The 23,983-nt window shown below is 42.0% G+C and overlaps 1 protein-coding gene across 1 annotated transcript in view; it reads left to right on the top strand.

The window, feature by feature from the left end:
- gabrr2a (gamma-aminobutyric acid type A receptor subunit rho2a) overlaps positions 1-23,767 on the top strand; it is a 73,554-nt gene extending 49,787 nt beyond the window's left edge. Inside the window, exons 5-9 of the mRNA XM_085343758.1 lie at positions 3,001-3,083; positions 11,130-11,270; positions 13,898-14,050; positions 17,838-18,046; positions 23,432-23,767. Coding sequence (XP_085199884.1) covers positions 3,001-3,083; positions 11,130-11,270; positions 13,898-14,050; positions 17,838-18,046; positions 23,432-23,767 — 922 coding nt within the window. The remainder of the gene's footprint in view (positions 1-3,000; positions 3,084-11,129; positions 11,271-13,897; positions 14,051-17,837; positions 18,047-23,431) is intronic.
- The last annotated feature ends 216 nt before the right edge of the window (positions 23,768-23,983 follow it).

Here is a 23,983-nt window from a genome sequence, read left to right on the forward strand (position 1 = left end):
GCGCAAGCGCACAGCTTAAAGCATAGGAGTCAAACTCTGGCCCGTGGGCCAAATTTGGCCCGCAGCCTAATTACATTTGGCCCGCAAAGCCATACCAAATTACTATTAGAGCTGGCCTACTGGTATTATACAGCTAATATATATATTATTTAGTATTAAGCTTTGCTTGTTCCATATTCAATTTTTCAGCAAAACTTGTTTGAGTCCATAAGAAAAGATTCATTCTTATATCTAGAGGAAGATTTTTTTTTCAATAAATATTAATGTTAGCCCGCGACTTTGTTCCAGTTTTGAATTTTGGCCCACTGTGTATTTGAGTTTGACACCCCTGGCTTAGAGGGAACATTGCCATTGGGATAGGTTGGAGGAAAGTGTATCTGGGCACAAGGGAGTGGCAGTGGATTAGTTGGATTAGCTGACAAGGCCAATCAGATCCATCTTCCTCAAGGTGAAACAGGCCTGAAAAGTAGTGAGCAGAGGGGGGCTCATGTTAATCCACCCTGCTTCCAACAATCGAAAGGGATATTTGCTTTATAAGTAAATATATTTCCTTATATTACTGATTCATATTATATACTAAAACAAGTCACAGTGCAACTAATAAAGGCTGCTGTAATTGTATCACAAAGTCTCTTGATGCATGCTCAATCATCCAGGTAAATGAATCCCCAAAAGTTGATTCTGTTCAACTGGGTGTAGCGTTTTCAGAGGGAGAAACGTTTCGTCACTCATCCAAGTGACTTCTTCAGCCTCTGGAGTTGTTTGTCATCAGCATCACATGATTATTGGTCCACATGCAGTAGACTTTTTGGGTGCAAAAGAAAGAAAAAAATCTAGTAATCGCAGGAAAAATTCAACAGAATGCACTACAACAACAACAAAAAAACTTAGTGGAGAAACATGAAAAGCAAACTTCAAATAAAGCAAACTGAGGTTGGCAAACAACCTCCCCAAAGGAGACAATATAAAACAATATATACACTCAGAGAGATTAAAAACAAGACTGAAAATGAGAAACAATTGGCAGTTGTGTTATAATCATAGTAACAAATCATATTCTATGTGTTCTATACTCTGTCATTAAAAGATACACCCTGTGTTAACTGAGATGTACCATAGCACTGTGACTTGTGATTCCTAAATTTTAAATTTCCTGCTGGTCTGTAACATCAATTGTAACTGAATAATACACATACACTGACTGGCCAATTCGTTTGGCAAATCATTAATGCAAATATCATTCAGTCACATGGTCCAACATGATGCATTTACTAATATTCTAATATATGTTCATGACACAGTGAGGTTTCCCACGTGGTGTGGGAGTTGGTGACTTATGGCTGGCTTATTGATGCCAGAGATCAGAAAAGAATGGCTAAACTGCTTTAAGAAGATAAGATAAGATAAGATAAGACACAATAAGAAGATAAGAAGAACTTTATTGTCATTGTAGTTATACAACAAAATTTGTTTGGTAGCTCACAGAGGCCAGCAGCAATAAAACAAGAAGCAGCATAGTAATAAATAACCATAGTAAAAGTATAAGATATAAAGTAAAAGGAAGGCACTTAGCACAGTAAATAACAAAGAAAATATAATAGTATTTACAATATAACAAACAGTATAAGATAATATAACAGTATTTACAATGTGGTAGTTGAGTGCAAACATGAATGTCCCATAAAGTGTCTAAAATAATACGTATAACAGTATTTACAGTGTGGTAATTTAGTGCAAACATTAAACATTAACGCCCAGTAAATGACTTTTTACATTAGCAGCAGACATGATATGGGGTAAAAGAGAGAGAGTTAGCTATTGTGTGTTGGGGGAGGGGTGACACAGGCTCCAGCTCTGGGGAAAAAGCTGTTCTTTAGTCTGTTTGTGTGGGTTCTGATTGCCTCATATATCTTCCCCGATGGGAGGGGTACAAAAAGTCTGTGACCTGGATGGGTTGGGTCCTTGATGATGCAGCTAGCTCGCTTCTGTAAACGGCTAGCATACACAGTGTCAAAATTCAGGAGTTTGGTTCCAATGATCCCCTTGGCAGTTTTAAACTAATAGAAAGGCAACAGTAACTCTTGTTGCCACTTTTTAAAACCAAGGTATGCAGCAGAGCATCTCTGAACACTCCACATTGTACCTTAAAGCAGATTAGCTATATCGGCAGAATATTGCACTGGTGTCTTCAAGTGCCGGACTTGTAAACTAAGAACAGGAAACAGAGGCTACAAAAACATTTCTCGGTCTGATGAGTCTTGATTTCTCTTGTTACATTTGCACTGTAGAATTTGGCATAAACAACATGAATCTACCCAGCATTATATCAGCAATAGAAGCTGCCAGCAGTGGTGTAATGTGTGGGGGATATTTTCATGATGCTCTCTGGGGCACTTAGTATCAATTGAGCAGCATTTAAATTTCACAGCCTGCCTGAGTATTGCTGCTGATCATATTCATCTCATTACAATTATACTATGCCCATCTTCTAATGGCTGCTTCCAGCAGGTAACACATCATGTCACAAAGCCCAGATAATCTCAAACTGGTTTCTTGAACATGACGATGAGTTCACTGTACTAAAATGGCCTCCATAGTCACCTCATCTCAATTCAATAGAGCATGTGATGGAATGGATATCATGGATATATAGCTGACAAATGTAATCATGTCAATATGTGGACCAAAAGTCTGCAATGTTTCCAGCACCTTGTAGAATTTATGCAACATAGAATTAAGATATTTCTGAAGAGGTCCAACCCAGCTAATGATGTGGTACATGAAGGGGCACAAATTATATCTGTATTATAATTCATTCCACAGAAATATGAAATATGCTGTGATGACAACCAAACTCTAATCCTGGTTCTGACCGTGTCACTGTGAGGGTCTTTTCCACTTGTCTTCTGATAAATTGATATTCTTCATTTTGTCACATGTGAATTTACAGTGTGCACTACTCTCACTGTGTCCCTCTATTGGTGCATTGTTTGCTCACAGAGTAACAGTAACAGCAGCCTGTAACATGGACTTCAGTCGCTTTCCTCTGGATTCTCAAACCTGTTCACTGGAGCTGGAGAGTTGTAAGTAAATTTCATCTGATGATAAAATGGTGCACATATCAAGTATTTCATTATTATTAGTAAATATCAATATATTATCTTCTTTTTAAATTGTATTGTCTACCATGTACTCTGCTATTTCTTTGTTTTGTTTTTTGTAACAGTTCCTCTATATTTGAACTTTTCTCCATACATGTTAGGAGAATTGCAGTTAAACCAGTATAAAACTGACAGACCATCATCTTGATGCATCAGCAGAGGTGGCAAAAGTGCAGACAGGGTTACAAAGTACTCCAGTAAAAGTTGAAGTACTGATTCAAATTCTTTACGCAAGTAAAAGTCAAAAGTAAAAAGCAAAGAAACAGACTCTGAAATGTGCTCAGAAGAAAGTAAAAGTAGATCTTTTTGAAAACATTTGCCCCAGCTGTTTTTTATGTAAAGCCAACTGAACCTCGTGCTATATTAATGTAATGTAATATACTCAGCAAGCAAGAGGAGTAAAAAAAAGGGTGAATTTTTAAAAGTAGCTCTATTTTCTGTTACCTCAGTCTGAGGAAAAGAATCAAAACTTTTCTTGGTGTACAGGCTGTGATCAGCTGCCATGCTAATACCAACTTTATGTAGCAAAACTACATAAAGTTGGTGAACCACATTCACTGAATTCATCTAAGCATCATATACTTAAATTCAAATTAATGTCTGCTCCCCATTATGCAACCCATAGCCACTGTGCACCAGTCTAACACAATGTTCTTCACTTTAAATCCATTCCAATATGGCAAATTAAACTTCAGAGTGTTTTTGCAACCTTTTAAATAACACAAAATCGTTAAACACCTCAATTTGTTTAGCAAGACTTTTCAGTATATCAAAAATATCAAAAGACATAACTTCACATCATATGCTTCCTTTATTTTTTCAGCTTATCAAATTCCTACTGTGCAGTCCTTACCTTTAAATATCACCTCTCTTCTTCCTCTCCTGTCCTGTCAGCCTCATTTTTCTATGTATGGATTAGCTCGTACTCGCTCGTACTCTTTTCTCTCCTTGGACCATTAAGAAGCTAGCAGACTCAGTGTGCAACAAACTGCACACAAACAGTTTGTATGTATGTATATTTGTTGACCTCATAGAAATGCTACATTTGAAGTTGCCGTTTAAAAAAATGTTACTGACTTTATGCTAACAATTGAGCTGTGAGGTCAGGTCCTTGATCATTAACATGCAAATTGTCATGAACATTGATCAAAAACCACTGATCAAAGCCCATTGATCATTGGCCATGAGTACCATTCACATTGTTCCTTCAGTGGGCTGGTTTCAGTCATTATGCAAATGTACTGTTTATAAGATTGGGGAAACCTGCAGTCAGCTGAGACTGAAGAAGTCACTTGGAGGAGTGATGAAACGTTTCTCCCACTGAAAACGCTACGTCCAGATGAACAGAATCAACTTTTTGGGATTTACTTACTTGGATGATTGAGCATGCATCAAGACATCCTATACACCTGCACACAACCACAAGTGGATAAACAGCTGATTCAGTGCTCCACAACCAGGATGTGGAACATTGGTTCTCCTGGATATAAAGTTAGACTAATGGAAAGATTCTCCATAACGACCTATGCCAGTGGTTCTCAAACTTTTCACAATGAGTACCACCTCATAAAATATATGGCTCTTAAAGTACCACCCTTATGACCGACATTAAAGTACAGTAGTATAGGCCTATTTAACACCACATACTGTTTACCCAAGGCAATTTTATTTCTTATATGAATGTTATTCATTTTAACTGTCATAAACAGGATGTGAAAAGTGATAATAATAGCAACTGTACTGCATTAAAACATTCACAGCAGGTGGGATATGCAATCTTTAAGTGATGACATATGAACCCTGCTTCCATGTCCAAACTATTCTACATTTATTAAGGCTGTTGTGTTTTTAACATGTTTTAATGTTTTGAATTTTGTTCTAATTATTTAGAACAAGCCCCTAAAAAAAGTTGGTGATCACTGTCATCCTCTCTTGGTTTTAATCATCACTATTCATTTTAAAGCTCTATTCATTGTAAAACCTTACAATGTAACTACAGCCCAGCCCATGCAGCAGTATATTAATGACTAACCTTGTATTGTGGATGGATTATCTCAGTTGTTCTCCTGACTGAAGTTTGGTCCATTTAAATCATCCCGACATGCGATTGCATTTGTCCCTAACCATCGGGAACCTTCACGTTAACTTTTATCGAGTGGAAAAAGGTTAGCGTTCATCCTCCAGCTTCACTGTGTTTATGTTATGCTAACTATAGCTGTGTAGCTAGCCACCACGCACATCATTATATACCGGCTAGCCCAACTTCAGTAACCCTGCAAACGCTTTTGCTGTTTAGTTTTCTGTCTTCATTTATGTTGGAAGTGATAGCAGAGCTGTACATTTTAATTTTTGCTGTGGCGGTTAAGCTGCCGGATTTTTGGCTTCACGACCCTCCTTCATAGTTTGTGTACGTCGAAACTCAGTTTGCTCAGTTTGCTCGTCGTGGTGTTTCAGCCAACGACACAAAATGTGGTGGCCTTGCTGGATCCGCTGTCCACCCGCCATGTGATGACCCTCCTCTGGGATCTCTCCAGCCAAGGAAAATACACCGCGCTCAGTACATCGCTACTGCGGTGCTACTCCCTTTCTCACATAGAGCAGGCCGTGAAACTCCTCTCTCTCTCGGGCCTGGGTGATGGTGCCACTCTCGAGCTCATGGAGAGCACGCTGTCCTTGCTAGGAGTAGATGACGGCGGATTCCTGTTCACTCACGTCTTTCTCCGATAGTTGCTGGTGCGAGGTGGCCTCGCCAGCTGGGTGCGAAGGATTAACGCCCTCTCGCAGAAGAAGTGGATCGCATCCTGACTCACTGACGGTATCTCCCGCACCCCTACCGATTCTCCCGGGAGCCTCCGACTCATTGATGGTGGCTGGGATCGCGGCACCGCGGAAAAGGGCAGTGTTTTTACCGTCAGCGTGACAGCACCGTGGCACCTTTGCAGTTTTAAGGCCCAGGGAAACGAGCCTGCCAGCACTCTGTAGTCTGGCTGTGACCTTTTCTTTTTACTATTTAATCGTAAAAAAAATGGAGATTTCCCGCGTACCACCAGAGAGAGCCCAAGTACCACTAGTGGTACGCATACCACCATTTGAGAAAGACTGGCCTATGCCATTATGGTGCCGAGTGCACTTACAGACACTCTTATGCTTGAATGTGGACAAACTGTGGCTGTCAAAGAATTCCAACAACAACACACCTCTCTGGTTCAGATTGGACCAGAACAGTGCCAATCACACCCCCCAAGGTTGCACTGTCATTGCTGACGTGAGCACTGACATTTCCCAGTAGAACAATGGAGCACCACACCCTGAAATTACAAGAAGGCTTGGTACACTGAACTGTCATTTGGCAGATAATTACAGAGAACAGTCATTCCTAGGTTACCAGAACTGAGGCCATAGGGAAGGAAAGTAGGATTTGGTGTAAGATCAGTTGCAGTGGTGCCGTGTGGGGAAAATAATCACTTAAAAATAAGTCAATAATTTGTATTATGAGTTCTAATAGAATTTGATTTATGAACAGACTGTGATTAGCTGACCTGTGTTGCTTTGAGATACTGTGCTCGGTGGGACAAAAATGCAACTAGAACATGCTGGAGGTATTAAAGGTATTGCGCTACAGTAGTTTGAATGATATTATTCCAGTATGCTCCAATTTGTTCAGCTAAATGGAGAAATCTTCCTCATACAGTAAGGTTCATTTTGGAGTTCCACACGGTATTGTGTTGGTAATTTAATTTGTTTCAATTTATATTATTCACACCTCCCTCAGGCAATATTCTTAAAAGTCATAGCATACATTTTTCTCAGAAGAGAATTAAAGGGTGAGCTGTGCTACTAGGCACACATGTCATATTTACCATCAACTACAGGTTGAGGCATCTGACAGTCTGTATTATTTTGAAACACCATTACTCCTGCATCATTTTTTTCCTCTAACCTCTTTGTGTGTGTGTGTGTGTGTGTGTGTGTGTGTGTGTGTGTGTGTGTGTGTGTGTGTGTGTGTGTGTGTAAGGTTTGTGAGGTTATACCCGTAATCTACATAAGATAAGCACACCCCTAAAAACATTGTGTACGCTAGCTTAGATAAACACCAGGTAGTGTGGTAACTTATGCTGTACAAACAACTCAACAACATGCTGTGTGACAAACATGCATGAAAGTCTGCACCAGTTTCCAGAGCCACCATGGAGATCTAGTGTAAGTCATCCAGCATATCCCAGTCCCTGGACATAGTAATGGCACCCAGAGAGAAGGTCCCAGAACACCACAGAAGCCGGGGGACTGCGAACAAATCCGAAGCCCAAGTGGGGCACTGGACAACACAACCCAGGCATCACGGCCCACCCCAAGAGGTGCAAAACAACCAGCCTGAAAAGGGCTGAACCCCAAACTCCCAGACGCCTACCAATCCCAGGAGCAAGAGGCACCCACCCAAACCCAGAGAGCCAGGTGAAGGGAGAGGACAGTGGGCAGGGAGGGCACCAGAACCGCACCACACAGGCCATATGAATAGATCCTGCTCTGACATATGGCATAGAAACATTTAACAGGATTCCTGGAAAACCCTCTTTTATCTGATCATGTCCTAATCAGAGGTGGTAAAAGTAAAGACAAAAAGTAAACCACAGATTGTATAAAACTGACAGACCATCCATTCACGATCCATCAGCAGAGGTGGCAAAAGTAAAGACATTGTGTACTTAAGTAGAAGTACAGATGCTAGTTTTTACAAATACTCCAGTAAAAGTTGAAGTACTGATTCGACTTCTTTGTCATTCTTGATAGAATGATAGATGCGCAGTGAAATTTAAAGTAAGTGACATGAATGCTAATTGGCCTGGAGAAAATGATTTGACTAGACCAGTGATCACACAAACAGCTTAAAAGTATGGAAAAGGGGGAGTGATAAAGCTTGGATTTGGCCGGCAACACCTGGGAGCAGACAGATGTGAGACCATAGATTTTCCTTATTGAACTTACTGGAGACTAAGTTTCATTAGTCTCCAGCCTCCTTCCTTCCATTTACCGTACAGTCTCAGGGTGCTGGATTTGAGGTTAAACCTTCCATACATGGTCAAGAGCTTCCTTGTCTTCCTTGTTCTTGATTTCTATCTCCTGTCAACACCTACAAGGTGTTGACACCCCGGATCTTGATCCTACCATTCCGCTGACTCTTCAGGACTTGCCTGACCTTTTGTACTGCAGGTACTTGGTGGTTGCAGCTTTCCAAGTGGCCTCTTCCTGATTCCATTTGCTTGTGGGATTTCCAAATACTTGTAGCTGTCCTCAATGTCTGCAATGTTGTCTCCCGGTAGTGCGATCCTTCAGTTCTGACTACCGTCCAACTGACATTCTGATATCGTTGCTGTATATCTTCGTGGTGTGGATCAGTGAATCGATGTCTCGTTCACTCCTGGCATACAGCTTGATTTCATCGATGTAGAGGAGGTGGCTGACAACTGCTCTATTTTGTAGTCGGGTTCAGACCTGTGAAGAACAGCAGTGGGGAATGGGCAACTCCTTGGTAGATCCCGCACTTGATGGTGACTTCGGCTATTGGTTTGAAGTTGGCTTCTAGTGCTGTTCACCACATCCCTACTGAGTTCCTGATGAAGACTCTTAGGATCCTGTTAATCTTGTATAGTTCTAGGCATTCCAGGATCCATGTGTGGGGCATCAAGTCATAGGCCTTGTAGTCAATCCAGGCAGTGCACAGGTTGGCCAGCCTAGTCTTGCAGTCTCAGGTGACTGCTCCATATACCAGGAGCTGGTGTTTTACGCCTCTGGTATTGGGGATCAGGACTGTCGGGCCATTCTCTGTGTTTCATCCCTTAGGAGCCTGTTCATTTTTGCTGCCAGATGCTCATGGAGTGCAATCAGCTTCTTCAGCCAGTAGGCATGAATCATGTCATGGCCTGTTGCTGTCCAGCAGCTAGATGTTTGCCACTGTAATGCTTACTGGACCCTGTTCAGGGAGTTTGCGGTGGTCTGCTCTTAGATCCACTAGCCACTGAGCATTGCCATTGTAGGTTGCATCCCTCTGACTTATGCTGTTCCAGTATTACTCTGTCTCCAGCCTTGGTGGTGCTGTTCTCATATTCTTCCCCTGCCATTGAGAGTACACCTTGGATGGTTTGGTGGAGTACAGCTGGTTTGTTCTCCTGCCCTCTATTTCTCTGGTATACCTCTTCAAGTAGTTGGCCAAGGCTGTGAGTCTTTGCTTGGCAGTTTCCAAGGCCTCAGGTATGGACTGCTTGCTGTACTTCTTCGGCACCTTCTTCATCACACCTTTCTGTAACGCCGATAGTTGGCCAACTTCCCTCTGTGCTAACTTGATCTTGGCTTCTAATCTCCTTCTCAATGTAGGGTACTGTTCCTTCTGGCTTTTCATCTTATAGCCAAGCATCTCACTGATTAATGCTGCTGTTGTGTAGATCAGCTGATTAGTCTCGATGATGGTTGCAGTAGGGATTGTACATAGTGCTGCATTCACATCTTCTAGTAGATCTTCAGAGGGTACTTCATGCAATCTTGGTAACCGGCTTCGTACGGTCCAGCTTTCCAGCTTTGCCATGATCCTATCTTTCAGGTCACTACTTCATACTTGGTGCCCAATCTTGGGTGGGGGTGATGATATCTCCCACCTGGCTCCCCCTTGCCATATCATTTGTGTTGCACCTCGTCGATCTCTATCTGTGAAACCAGTTCCTTCTTCTGAAAGTTGGAACACTAAGTTACTAGTTGTTTCACCATCAGTCTGGATGCTGGTTAGGGTTAGGGACCTCTGTGGCCAACAATAAACACCCCTCTAGCTCCACTGCCAGTCGGTGTTGTTTTCCGCCAATCACCACGCAGCTGTCAATCCTGCATCCTCGACCGAAGCTATTGGCTGAGTCTGTTTGAGTCTGTTTGAGTCTGTTTCTTTGGCGAGTGAATGGGCATTAATGAAGAAGCGCAGGCCACTCCTCTTACCCTGCTTTTTTTTCCAGATGTCTCCTCCGTCTACTAGGACCCAGATTGAGGATGGTGACAGGACAGGACCAGGACCAGTAGTAGATTTGCATTACCACAAACAGGACAATGAAAACAGGAAAAATCCCACAAACTGCCATTTCTCATTATATAACTTCAGCAACAGCAAATTAATTATATTTAATACAAAAAAATGTTGTCAGAAATCCCTGAAAGTGCAATCAAACTAGGCCAAGTAAATGCCATCCAGTGGATGTCTTGATTGTAGGATCCAAGGGTTCAAGTAACTGTGGCTCTGTGCATAAAAAACATAATTTTCCCTGTTATTTCTGCAATACTCTTCTTACTATCCAGAGATAGAGCTACCTGTGTACCTGGGCACCTTAGTACCCAGGTACACTGCACCTTCAGCCTGTTCATTCCTTTATTTTTAAAGGCATCAAAAAGGCTGCCAGGAAAGCCAGCACACACTAGTGTCTCTATACATTACATCCTCTCATGTTTTAAATTTATCTGTGAACTATGCGAAGCTTCAAAATCTCAACAAAAGACAGTTAAGGAATTGCAACAGAAGACAGTTGCATTGTGTAGTAAATTTCTTGAGTACCACTTCAAAAAGGCTCTTTTTTCAGTGGTACATTTTACATTTGCTGAAGAGACAGTGCTTGGCATAATATTTATAAATCCTGTCCAGCACTGCCTTAATAATACAATAAATACAATCCCTTACTAAGGTTGCTATAGCTCAGGCTATAGAGCAGATCATCTACTAATCAAATGGTTGGTACTACTCATATGTGGTATGAGTAGTTTTTTCATGTTATGTACATACTAATATATATTCTTCTGACAGTTTTAAGTTGCAGTTTCTTTACTTTTGATTTAGGTTGCTCCTCTGTTTTGTTTTGTTTTTCTTTTTTTTTCTTAATGTAAAGAAATGGTTAAAAGTTCTACTGGCCAAGTCTAAGCTTATTACTGCATGGTGTTTTACAGATGCTTACACAGATGAAGACTTGATGCTGTACTGGAAGAGCGGAGATGAGTCCCTCAGCATTGATGATCGTATCTCCTTATCACAGTTTCTTATTCAGAAGTTTCATACCACATCTCGCTTGGCCTTCTATAGCAGCACAGGTATAAACACTTAACAAAAAATCATAAGTTCTTGATGCTTTTTAAATTATGTTTTTGTGTATCTATACAGGCTTGCACTTACTTACTGGGTACAGTCAACATATAACCTTTCCTTTAATTCCACCCTTAGGATAAATTCGGACCTTTTATATTGGCTGCTATGCTAGCATGGTTTTAAGGGGGAGGTTTTTAAAGAATCTGAAATCCTCAAATAGTCAAACTGAGCCTAAGTTAAACTCATTGAAAATGAAATCATTTATAACAGTAAATAATGAAAAGTAGAAACAACAACTTTAAGTTTACAGAGGTAGAAAGACATCATGGAATTAGCCGGTAATAACAAGTCAAATACAACTGTCAATCTGGTGGGACCAATACCAAGTCTGGACCACTACATGGAGTACAAATTATTATCATATCTTCATGTTTTTATGTTTCTTTATTTCATGCTTATCTAAATAAGCATATGGTTAGCCCTGCTAAGCCAGGTCTCAGTAAGCACGAGTAAACAACTGTCTTTCACCTCTCATGTTGATGTTACATCCTGTCTGAGATGGTTCCGTTTATTTTCCAGTGAGTGGACGTTTGCTTTGTTTAGTATAGCAATTCTTCTTGATACTTCGGAAATTAATGAGATGATGAAAAGCATAAACGAGTGTCTGAATAGCCTTGCAGGCCCGGTATCTTACCAGTGATACCTGTTATGGCAGATACCCTCTAAATTGGTGCACTGGGTTAAATTTTGGGGCCTGGACAGTAGACTTCAAAGTTCTGTTACTTTCAAAGGGCTAGAGTAACCTGTAAGACCTATTTATACCAAAAGGATTAATACTCAGAAATATACCTTTACTGTTTCACAAACGATTAAAAATGACTTTAATTACAGGATATCAAATTGAAACAATTTAGCAGGAGCAAAGCAAAAGCAGAATCAAATAATAATAGCAATCACAAGTCATTGAAATCACTTCATTGCATTTTTTCTTTTCCATGTAATACTTAATATACTTTTAATAATTACACAGCATTTGAACCTTCAGTCAGCTATGGATACAATATCTTAATGTTTCATTTGTTTCAGGTAATTCTACTTCAGGTAGATTTGTCATTAATACATTCTCATATGTACATCCATTTTAACACAATTCAAATATAGAGGAATACTCACTTTTTCTTAATAGAACTTATTTTTATTAAATTATACATTATAAAAATCAGACATTCTTTGGTGGCTCCTCCCCATCCTGCAAAACACACACACACACACACACACACACACACCTCCTAAGGCTGTTTCTACACAGCCTCTCAGTTAGACCTGTCTTGGAATCATTTCATAGGTTGTATTGGCTTATTTGTTATATTTGTTCAACTTTAAAATACTTGCCAAGGTCGAAGCTTGATCACGTGGCTGTAGCTCAGGTGGCAGAGCAGGTTAGCCATTAATCAGAAGGTCGGTGGTTCGATCCCAGGCTGCATCCTGGCTGCATGCCAAATATCCTTGGGCAAGATACTAACCCCGTGTTTGCCTACTGGTGGTGGTCAGAGGGCCCGGTGGCACCTGTGTCCGGCAGCCTCGCCTCTGTCAGTGCGCCCCAGGGCAGCTGTGGCTACAATGTAGCTTGCCATCGCCAGTGTGTGAATGTGTGTGTGAATGACTCAATGTAGTGTAAAGTGCTTTGGGGTCCTATGGACTAGAAAAGCGCTATACAAATGCAGGCCATTTACCATTACAAGATCACTGCTCAAACTTAAGAATAAGGATGATTTACTAAACCACACAAAGAAACTCTGACTGGATGTTAAGCCTTTTCGTCCTGTCTCTGAGGTGATGAGAGGTAAGTCAGGGGGACTTCAATCTGTCTCTATCCCACCTTTCTTGATACAACCTATCTACAACCTATCCCCAGCATAAACTCTGAAGTTCTGCATTCTTTTTCAAGGCAGAAATGTTAGTGATAGTATTTCTGGATTTAAAAAAAAAAAAGGTATAGAAATTGTTTAACTACAATAAAGTTCAACTCACCAAATACGGATTGAAGAATTTGAAATAGCTGGCAAGAGCCACCCAGAGGGTGTGATTTTAAAAGCATCACTTTATTATTTGAAAAATACCTTTCTCAGAAACCCAGGAGACTCATCTTTATAAATGTCTTTTGCTGCTGAACATTCTAAATTTTGCTGCACAAATAACGAGCATTCAAACATTACATATTACATCTGTCTGAAAGTCTTTACACTGGTTAAGCACTTAGTTAAGCACTGATTTCATTTCATGAGTTTTTAAGCCAGTGCGTGGGTTTTATCAGATGTTTCTTGCGGATAACCAGTAGTTTATAATCGAGGAAGGCCCTGTGGATCTTCCAGCTGTTTTCTCGAAGAAGAAAAATATTTGGTTAGGCTGCTTTTTGTTTCTATCTGTCACCAGGCAGTTTTTATGTTATTAAGTTAGAGGGCAAAAGTCATACATTTTGTTGCAGTACTTTAGAGGAAATAAGAAGCAGAATTCTTCACTTCTTACATCTTACACCTACACATTTGACACCTCATGCAAAATCTTGACATTTCAGGTAAGGAAAGCTCTGACTGTTTTACCACTCTGAGAAGGTCTCTTGTTGTGTTTTCAGGCTGGTACAATCGTCTCTACATCAACTTCACATTGAGACGGCACATCTTCTTCTTCCTGCTGCAGACGTACTTTCCCGCCACACTCATGGTGATGCTTTCATGGGTGTCATTCTGGATTGACCGCCGGGCTGTGCCAGCCAGAGTCTCCTTGGGTAAAAAGAAAAAGAGAGAAAAAAGAAAAGAAACTCATATCAAATGTTCTTTGAAGAGGCTCTGCATGCCTGAGGAAAATCTGTCTCTGTGGAATGATGAAAGCTCGTTGTGACATAGCTCCACCAACTGGGAATACACACATACATGTGTCATCACACAAGCCTCCCACGCTATACCACGCTTACTTTTCTTTTGAATTATTTTCTGTATTGGGGCTGTTGCTGTACTTGTCACGCAGGCATCTGCTTTCCCCCTTACTTCTCTTATGGCTCAGCTTATCGCTCTTATTAAATTCAGTTGGTGGAGATGTTTTTACGTGACTGTTTGAAGGTCTGTTTTTTTCTTCTTTCTGCTTTGTGCATTTAATAATTTACAGCAGCAATTTAAATTTGAAAGTTGCTCAGGCAGTCCTTGGGCAGTCTATGCAGATGAAATTAACAGGTAGCTAATTCTGGTGTCTTTTCCTTTGAGAATTCTTTTAAGAGTACCTGACAAGTATGTTAAAAAAAAAAAAAGTAACACATAAAGCAGAAAGGTTGGTTCTCTACCTCCTATTAAATTGAAAAACAGCTCACTTACTGTCTCCAAAAGTTGATTCTGTTCATCTGGACGTAGCGTTTTCAGTGGGAGAAACGTTTCGTCATCATCCAGGTGACTTCTTCAGTCTCAGCTGACTGCAGGTTTCCCCAAATCTAATTGGGGAAACGTTTCTCCCGCTGAAAACGCTACGTCCAGATGAGCAGAATCAACTTTTGGAGATTTACTTACCTGGATGATTGAGCATGCATCAAGACGTTTTAACCCGCACTTACTGTCATTCAATGGATTTACCTACAGAATTTTATTTTGGCTCTTCAGCTAATATTGCCAACAATGACCAGTTTAACCTGCATTGGCTGCTTTGAATACATGCTGTGTGTTCAAATAAACACCTTTGGAATGCTAACACAACTTTTGAACAATTCCAGACCTTTTACCTGCTTAAAGACTTTCTCAGTCAGTTGTTTGATAACATTTAAGCCTCCAGAATTGGGGGGGGGGCGTCTCACCTCTCAGTTAAAAGCTAAATGTAACCAATTTTTCATCCCATAACTGTAAACTGAATAGGTTTTGGTACACAGCTGGAAAAGTGCAAAAATGTACCAGTGTCTAAAATTATATGGTTCTAGCCAAAATTCTGCAGCCACCCAATTTTCTAGTGTACATGCTCCCCACCTCCTCACTTCATTAATGGAGTCATTCTACTGGACTCCCTACATTAATAAGCTTCTCAAACAAAATGATTTTTAATAAAATGGACTAGAGAATAACCTTTTTATTAACTTTACATGACATTTAAACTAAGCCTATTATGGATTTGATTCCCTTATAATAAATTAAATGTTAATAATGTTTCACTTAAATTAATCTTTAAAGACCTGTTTAACAAAGGACTTAAAAAGACAAAATATATACTCATTTTGAATAGGCTGTACATTTATCAGTTATCTATAATTGACGTCTTCATCTTCTAATATTCTCTTAATTTATAAAAAGAATTTCCAAATTCCCAGTCATGTCCTCTTGCTACTTGTTAATCTTTAAGAAATGTCCCCATGCCACACAAACAATGTCAGCGACTGCTGTATGCACCATTTCATTTGGTTCTGTGGCCAACAGAACCAAATGTACTGATATTATAACTTCAAATGAAAAACAAGATGGAAAAAATCCAGACACGACCCAGCAAGAACTGTGCATGGTCAAGCTGTTTTAAGAAGCATTTTTCAATTCTATAAATATGGAGCTGTTAAAGATTGATACCATCAGTCGGAATGAACATGATAAGGTCTTTAAGCCACAGATGGTCCTTTTGAGAGATGAACTAACACACTACTAGTTTTGGTCTTTTTAAAACCAGGAAAACATGAAACAATTGCAAGCCTATCACTGAAGTGAAATGAGGCGAGCACTGTGTTGGATCTGAGGTTGCCGAACTCAATTCCTCACATTCCAAGCATGTAGGAGAAACTACTGTGACTTCACAGTATGCTTGGCAGACCAAATGTAGATAACATTGGTTCATTTTAAACAAATGAAAAGCAATGATTCATAGTTTAATGCGATTATACAGAAAATTGCTCATACTTTGCATGTGATCACCTGTAACACATTGGTCCTTTAAAGACATCTGGACTCATCCTGCTGTAAAAAATGGAGGTATTAGAAAAATGAAATGACATTCAGGTTGGCTCTCTCTCTTGCAGTAGAGTATCTCTTCCTGTTACAACACACACTGGTGTTTTTGTGTAGCTTATCTGCGTAGCCAATTTAATTAAAAACTCGCTAGCAGCATGGCCACTTCACTCGTCTCTCCTGCACTGTCTTGCTCACTGCTTCAGATGTTTAGTTAGTCCTTGACATCCTTGAGTAATAATGTGTGTTTGCACATTATTCCACACCAGTTGATTAATCAACCAAAGACCTAGACAGAATTTTAATTCATTCAAAAGCCTGACACTTAGCCTTGTCCACCCCAGCTGGAAAAATCAAACAACCAGTCTTATTTGTTGTTACCCATCATCCACCTAGGCTGAGGTTCTGTCCGAATTCTCAGACTTTGTCTCTGATTTATGAGGTCATATAATTGTTGGGGATTCTCTGTTTTCTTTTTATTATTATAGGGTCTTTACCTTACAATATAAAGTGTTTTGAGGGAAGTGTTATTGTGATTTGGCACTATATAAATTTAATTAAATTGAATTCTGTCACAGTCTGGCGAGAGCAGACTGTATGAATTGAGAAAAGGACCCAAAACGCAGACTCCAAGGAACAGGGAACAGAACTTGAAATGTTAACAAAAGGCGAGCTGTTTAATATGGCTGGTAGAAAAGGTACAAACAAAGGGCAAGGCAAACTGAAGCAAAATTAACACAAACCTAAACTGGGGAATCTAAACAAACAATAAGAAAAACCTAGACAAGAAACTTGGAAGCATGGCATGAACAACAGACGACCTGACAATCACACACTGAAAATAGAGGACTTAAATACACAGCAGGTGATTAGGGGAAGTGGGAACACATGGAGGAACAGCTGACTGACATGAGCCTAATGACAGGACAAGGGAAGTGAAACTAAATACAATGTACAAAGAACACACGACTCCTTCAAAATAAAACAGGAAACATGAGACAGACATGATAATACAAACTTGATAACATAAGACACGCAGCATGAAACACGAAGGTTGAGGGGAAACTTAAATACAGGGGAAGAAAACACAAGGAGTCTAATAACCAAATGAACTTAGATAACCTAATGAACAAAATAAACTCAAACTTAAAACGCTGGGTCAAAAGACCCAGGATCATGACAGAATTCAGTTGTTAATAGTTTTGCAATTACAAGTGGTTGTGAGAGATCCAACAAATTTCTAAAACTCACACTTGTAAATTTACGATGATGTTAAAACACCTACTATCATTGTAGGTAATACACTATACAAGGCCACAACGCACTGATGTATTTTTATTATTTTCTAGTTATATTTAATTTAAAATGATGATTTTATTATCTTCAGCATATAATCAAATATCCAGCCTTGTCATGTCACATGCATTGCGTGGCAATGGTATTGAATCAGGGTAATGCTTTTACGCCTGCACTTTTAGCTATACATAAGATTAGCTCCCTGACTGAAGATAAAAAAGAATTATGCTGTAGTGTCTACAATGTAATATGAAAAAGATGCATGCTAAGATTCAAACATGTTTACTTTAGTAAAACTTTGTATCCTGTGTCCAGGCATCACCACAGTGTTGACCATGTCCACCATCATTACTGGAGTGAATGCCTCCATGCCCAGGGTCTCCTACATCAAAGCTGTGGACATTTATCTCTGGGTCAGCTTTGTTTTTGTCTTCTTGTCTGTGTTGGAATACGCTGCTGTCAACTACCTGTCCACTGTCCAGGACCGTCGAGAGCGCAAAATGAGAGAGAGAGTGCGGTCTCAGGTTTGTTTCACTGCACTGATAAATCAAAAGAGAAAGTAATGTAACTAAAAAGAGGTTAATTCATTCTACTCACAAGGCACACCTCAACTCCTTCAGCTGTATCAAATGGCAAAACCTCCAGACTCTCTTCCCGAGTCACTTCACTTACTACAATATCTGTCAGGGTTTCTGTTTTACAAGCAACACCTCAAGAGTGCCAAAGAAATAAAGACAGAAATAAAGAACAGAGAAACAGTGAGTGTTTGTGGCCAGCAGTTTGTTAGAGTTAGTGAAATTTGTGAGATCTCATCCCTGAATGATGTTTAACAGTTGAATTATACATTTAGGGAAACCAAAGAACCCTGGCTAGGTGGATGGCACAACACAGAAGAGCTATCTTGTCAGGCCAGGACTCCGCAGTCTATTTACACCTACAGGCCAGTCTTCCCGTGATGAGGATGTACACATCTTGGACAGGGAGAAACGCTGGTTGGAACAGAGTCAGGGAGGTCTTTAATGTTAGAAAGGGAACGAGCATCACTAAGCCGAGGAGGAGTCACCATCCTACAGTGCTGTGATTGCAGCTTTTTCCAAAGTATCTCTCCCCCCACCACACTCCCTGCCATTGCATTCGTGGTTCTCTGTGTCTGGCGCTGGGTTCTCGGGTGAGTACTGGCTCACTCCCAGCAGCTGCTTGGTGGGGCCTGGTCCCCCTGGCTCAGTTGGGCACCTCCCGGGGTGTGGAGGGCCCTTGGATCTCAGGTCTCTGGGCCCGGGGCTTGGTCTGCTCTGGCGTAGCCGTCTGCCTGCTGGAGCCTGCAGGCTCCTGTATACTGCTCAGTAACATTCAATATTTATTATTTACTGTTACTGGTTTGTTGGTTGGTTGTTGCTGTGATTCCCCTACTCTGTTATTTTCTTTTTGCTTTTTTTTCTTCAGCAGGTGATGGAGCAGATTTTTAGTGTCTTTTCTCTCTCTATCACTCTTCTCCTTTATTTTTCTTTCTATCTCCTTCTGTTAACTCAGGAGACAGACACATCTCTACTTTTAAGATTAGACCAAAGTGCCTTGAGGCAACTGTTGTTATGAATTGGCGCTATATTAATAAAACTGAATTGAACACCTTGTTCGAACATAAGAGTGTCCATAAATGCACGTGGCACCAGGATGCTGTAGGCCGCAGGTCGATGATCGATTTTGTAATCTTTCCACCAGACCTGCGACCATATGTTCTGGACACTCAGGTAAAGAGAGGGGCTGAGCTGTCAACTGATCACCACCTGGTGGTGACTTGGATCAGGTGGCAGGGGAGGACGCTGGACAGACCCAGTGCACCTAAACGCGTAGTGAGGGTGTGCTGCGAACACCTACAGTGTGCACCTAATGACGTTAGATAGTCTTTCCAAAGCGATTTAAGTAAAACAAACATACATGTGTAAATTCATTCTGAACGATTCTCGTGTTTCCTCATTTTTCCAATCTCATAATATAGGGACGTGTTGGGTGCCCGGAAGCGTAATACAGTGGGGCAAAAAAGTATTTAGTCAGCCACCGATTGTGCAAGTTCCCCCACTTAAAATGATGACAGAGGTCAGTAATTTGCACCAGAGGTACACTTCAACTGTGAGAGACAGAATGTGAAAAAAAAATCCATGAATCCACATGGTAGGATTTGTAAAGAATTTATTCGTAAATCAGGGTGGAAAATAAGTATTTGGTCACCTCAAACAAGGAAAATCTCTGGCTCTCACAGACCTGTAACGTCTTCTGTAAGAAGCTTTTCTGTCCCCCACTCGTTACCTGTATGAATGGCACCTGTTTGAACTCATCATCTGTATAAAAGACACCTGTCCACAGCCTCAAACAGTCAGACTCCAAACTCCGCCATGGCCAAGACCAAAGAGCTTTCGAAGGACACCAGGAAAAGTATTGTAGACCTGCACCAGACTGGGAAGAGTGAATCTACAATAGGCAAGCAGCTTGGTGTGAAAAAATCAACTGTGGGAGCAATCATCAGAAAATGGAAGACATACAAGACCACTGATAATCTCCCTCGATCTGGGGCTCCACGCAAGATCTCATCCCGTGGGGTCAAAATGATCATGAGAACGGTGAGCAAAGATCCCAGAACCACACGGGGGGACCTGGTGAATGACCTGCAGAGAGCTGGGACCAAAGTAACAAAGGTCACCATCAGTAACACACTACAACGGCAGGGAATCAAATCCTGCAGTGCCAGACGTGTTCCGCTGCTGAAGCCAGTGCATGTCCAGGCCCGTCTGAAGTTTGCCAGAGAGCACATGGATGATACAGCAGAGGATTGGGAGAATGTCATGTGGTCAGATGAAACCAAAGTAGAACTTTTTGGTATAAACTCAACTCGTCGTGTTTGGAGGAAGAAGAATACTGAGTTGCATCCCAAGAACACCATACCTACTGTGAAGGTGGAAACATCATGCTATGGGGCTGTTTTTCTGCCAAGGGGACAGGACGACTGAGCCGTGTTAAGGACAGAATGAATGGGGCCATGTATCGTGAGATTTTGAGCCAAAACCTCCTTCCATCAGTGAGAACTTTGAAGATGAAACGAGGCTGGGTCTTCCAACATGACAATGATCCAAAACACACCGCCCGGGCAACAAAGGAGTGGCTCCGTAAGAAGCATTTGAAAGTCCTGGAGTGGCCTAGCCAGTCTCCAGACCTCAACCCCATAGAAAATCTGTGGCGGGAGTTGAAAGTCCATGTTGCTCGGCGACAGCCCCAAAACATCACTGCTCTCGAGAAGATCTGCATGGAGGAATGGGCCAAAATACCAGCTACTGTGTGTGCAAACCTGGTAAAGACCTATAGTAAATGTTTGACCTCTGTTATTGCCAACAAAGGTTATGTTACAAAGTATTGAGTTGTATTTTTGTTATTGACCAAATACTTATTTTCCACCCTGATTTACGAATAAATTCTTTACAAATCCTACCATGTGGATTCATGGATTTTTTTTTCACATTCTGTCTCTCACAGTTGAAGTGTACCTCTGGTGCAAATTACTGACCTCTGTCATCATTTTAGGTGGGGGAACTTGCACAATCGGTGGCTGACTAAATACTTTTTTGCCCCACTGTAGCAGAGGCCCCAGTCTGTGAGATCTTCAACGCACACCACCGGCAGAGCTGCAACAGCATTCCGAGGGAGACTGGGGACATTGAGTCCAAATGGACCATGTTCAGCATCTTCATTGAAGCTGCTGCATTTAGCTGCGGCCGCAAAGTGGTTGGTGCCTGTCGTGGTGGTAACCCCCAAACCAAATGGTGGACACCAGAGGTGAAGGGAGCCACCAGGCTGAAGAAGGAGTCCTATCAGGCTTGGTTAGCCAGTGTGACTTCGGAGGCAGCTGACAGGTACCGACAGGCCAAGTGGAATGCGGCTTGGGCAGTGGCTGAAGCAAAAACTCGGGTGTGGGAGGAGTTCGGAGAGGCCATCGAAAAAGACTTTGGGACTGCCTCGAAGAGATTCTGGCAAACCGTCAGGCGTCTCAGGAGGGGAAAGCGGTGCTCTACCTGCACTGTGTATAGTGCTGGCGAAGTGCTGCTGACGTCGACTGAGAAAATTGTCGCGCGGTGGAAGGAATACTTCGAGGACCTCCTTAATCCCTCTGACATGTCTTCCGAGGAGGAAGCAGAGTCTGGGGATGAGGGGAATGACACGCCAATTTCCGGGGGCGAGGTCACTGAGGCAGTTAAACAACTCCTTGGTGGCAGAGCCCCTGGTGTGGATAAGGTCCACCCCGAGTTCCTGAAGGCTCTGGACGTTGTAGGGTTGTCCTGATTGACACGCCTCTACAATGTTGCGTGGAGATCAGGGGCAGTACCCCTGGACTGGCAGACGGGGGTGGTGGTCCCCATCTTTAAGAAGGGAGACCGGAGGGTGTGTTCCAACTACAGGGGAATCACACTCCTCAGCCTCCCTGGGAAAGTCTATGCCAGGGTGCTGGAAAGGAGAATTCGTCCACTAGTCAAACCTCAGATACAAAAGGAACAATGCAGTTTTCGCCCTGGTTGCAGAACACTGGACGAGCTCTTTATCCTCTCAAGGATACTTGAGGGCGCATGGGAGTTTGCCCAACCAGTCTACATGTGTTTTGTGGACTTGAAGAAGGCATTCAACCGTGTCTACGGGATGCTACGGGAGTATGGGGTGTCTGGCCCATTGCTACGGGCCATTCGATCCCTATACAACCTTTGAAAGAGCTTGGTTCGCATTGCCGGCAATAAGTCAGACTCATTCCCGGTGGGTGATGGGTTCCGCCAGGGCTGCCCTTTGTCACCGATTCTGTTCATAATTTTTATGGACAGGATTTCTAGGCGTAGCCAAGTGGCGGAAGGCTTTCACTTGGGTGGCCTCAGAATCTCATCTCTGCTTTTTGCAGATGATGTGGTTCTGTTGGCTTCATTGGGTGATGGCCTCCAGCTTGCACTGGAACGGTTTGCAGTCGAGTGTGAAGCAGCGCCGTGGTTCTCAGACGGAAAAGGGTGGAGTGCCCACTCCGGGTCGGGGATGAATTCCTGCCCCAAGTGGAGGAGTTCAAGTATCTCGGGGTCTTGTTCGCAAGTGATGGGAGAAGGGAGCCGAAGATCGACAGATGGATTGATGCTGCGGCTGCAGTGATGCGGACGCTGCACCGGTCCTTCATAGTGAAGAGAGAGCTGAGTGTAAAAGCGAAGGTCTCAATTTACCAGTCGATCTATGTCCGTACCCTCACCTATGGCCACGAGCTGTGGGTAATGACCGAAAGAACGAGATCGTGGATACAAGCGGCGGAAATGAGTTTCCTCCGAAGGGTGGCTGGCCTCTCCCTTAGAGATAGGGTGAGAAGTTCAGCCAACCGGGAGGGGCTCAGAGTAGAGCAGCTGCTGCTCCTCCACATCGAAAGGAGCCAGCTGAGGTGGTTCGGGCATCTGACAAGGATGCCTCCTGCAGACCCAGGACACGCTGGAGAGATTATATCTCTCGGCTGGCCTGGGAACGCCTTGGTGTTCTCCCGGATATGTTAGAGGAGGTGGCTGGGGAGAGGGAGGTCTGGGCTTATCTGCTTAGGCTGCTGCCCCCGCGACCCAGCCCCAGATAAAGTGGAAGAAGATGGATGGATGGATGGATGGATGGATGAATTTAAACAAATGGCACTGTGCTGTACTGAGAGCTTTTAAAGCAGAAGTTTGAACAACACAATCCTTTCTGATAACAGTAGCTGAAATGAATAAGATTGGCACATTTACAAGACAGCTATCATTCATGCAGTGATCTTCAAAAAATCTGTGTTCCAGCTGCTCTGTCCTGGAGCAAAGATGAACTGTTGATATGTGGTGATGTTGCATGCAATAATGACTTCAGTTGTATTTCTTCCCTGCCAGTCACTGCCCTGTACCTGTGGTATTTCCCAAACACGAACCATGACCATGTTGGATGGCACCTACAGTGAAGCTGACACCAATAGTTTGGCTGGCTACACTGAAGAGCCCATAGTACCTGAGGAAGTACAGGCAGACATGCACGAGGTTTCTGATAAACCTGATCATATGGTGGTACACCTGTCAGTGAGTAGTGAGTCCACAACAACGAAGAAGAAGAAGAGCCTTCGTGCCCTCAACATCATCCAGAACACGCATGCCATTGACAAATACTCCCGAATGATTTTCCCTGGTTCATACATCTTCTTTAATCTTATCTACTGGTCAGTATACTGCTAAACAACACTGTCAGTCAAGACTGAGGCCAGTGGGGACATTAGCATACACAGATAGTATGAATGCTACATCAGTGAGACAAGGGACTAATTCTGAGTGCTGTTGTGCTGCTAAATCATTATAATGAAGGACATGAGCAAAACATGTCTTAAATGTTTCCAATGTGACTATGGGATGTCAATCAGTTAAAAAAAACAAAAGATATAAATTCTGTTCCAA

This window comes from Diplotaxodon limnothrissa, linkage group LG19 (assembly GCF_057381915.1).
Source record: "Diplotaxodon limnothrissa isolate DT_005_m linkage group LG19, D_limnothrissa_male_GT1.1, whole genome shotgun sequence".
NCBI lineage: Eukaryota > Metazoa > Chordata > Actinopteri > Cichliformes > Cichlidae > Diplotaxodon > Diplotaxodon limnothrissa.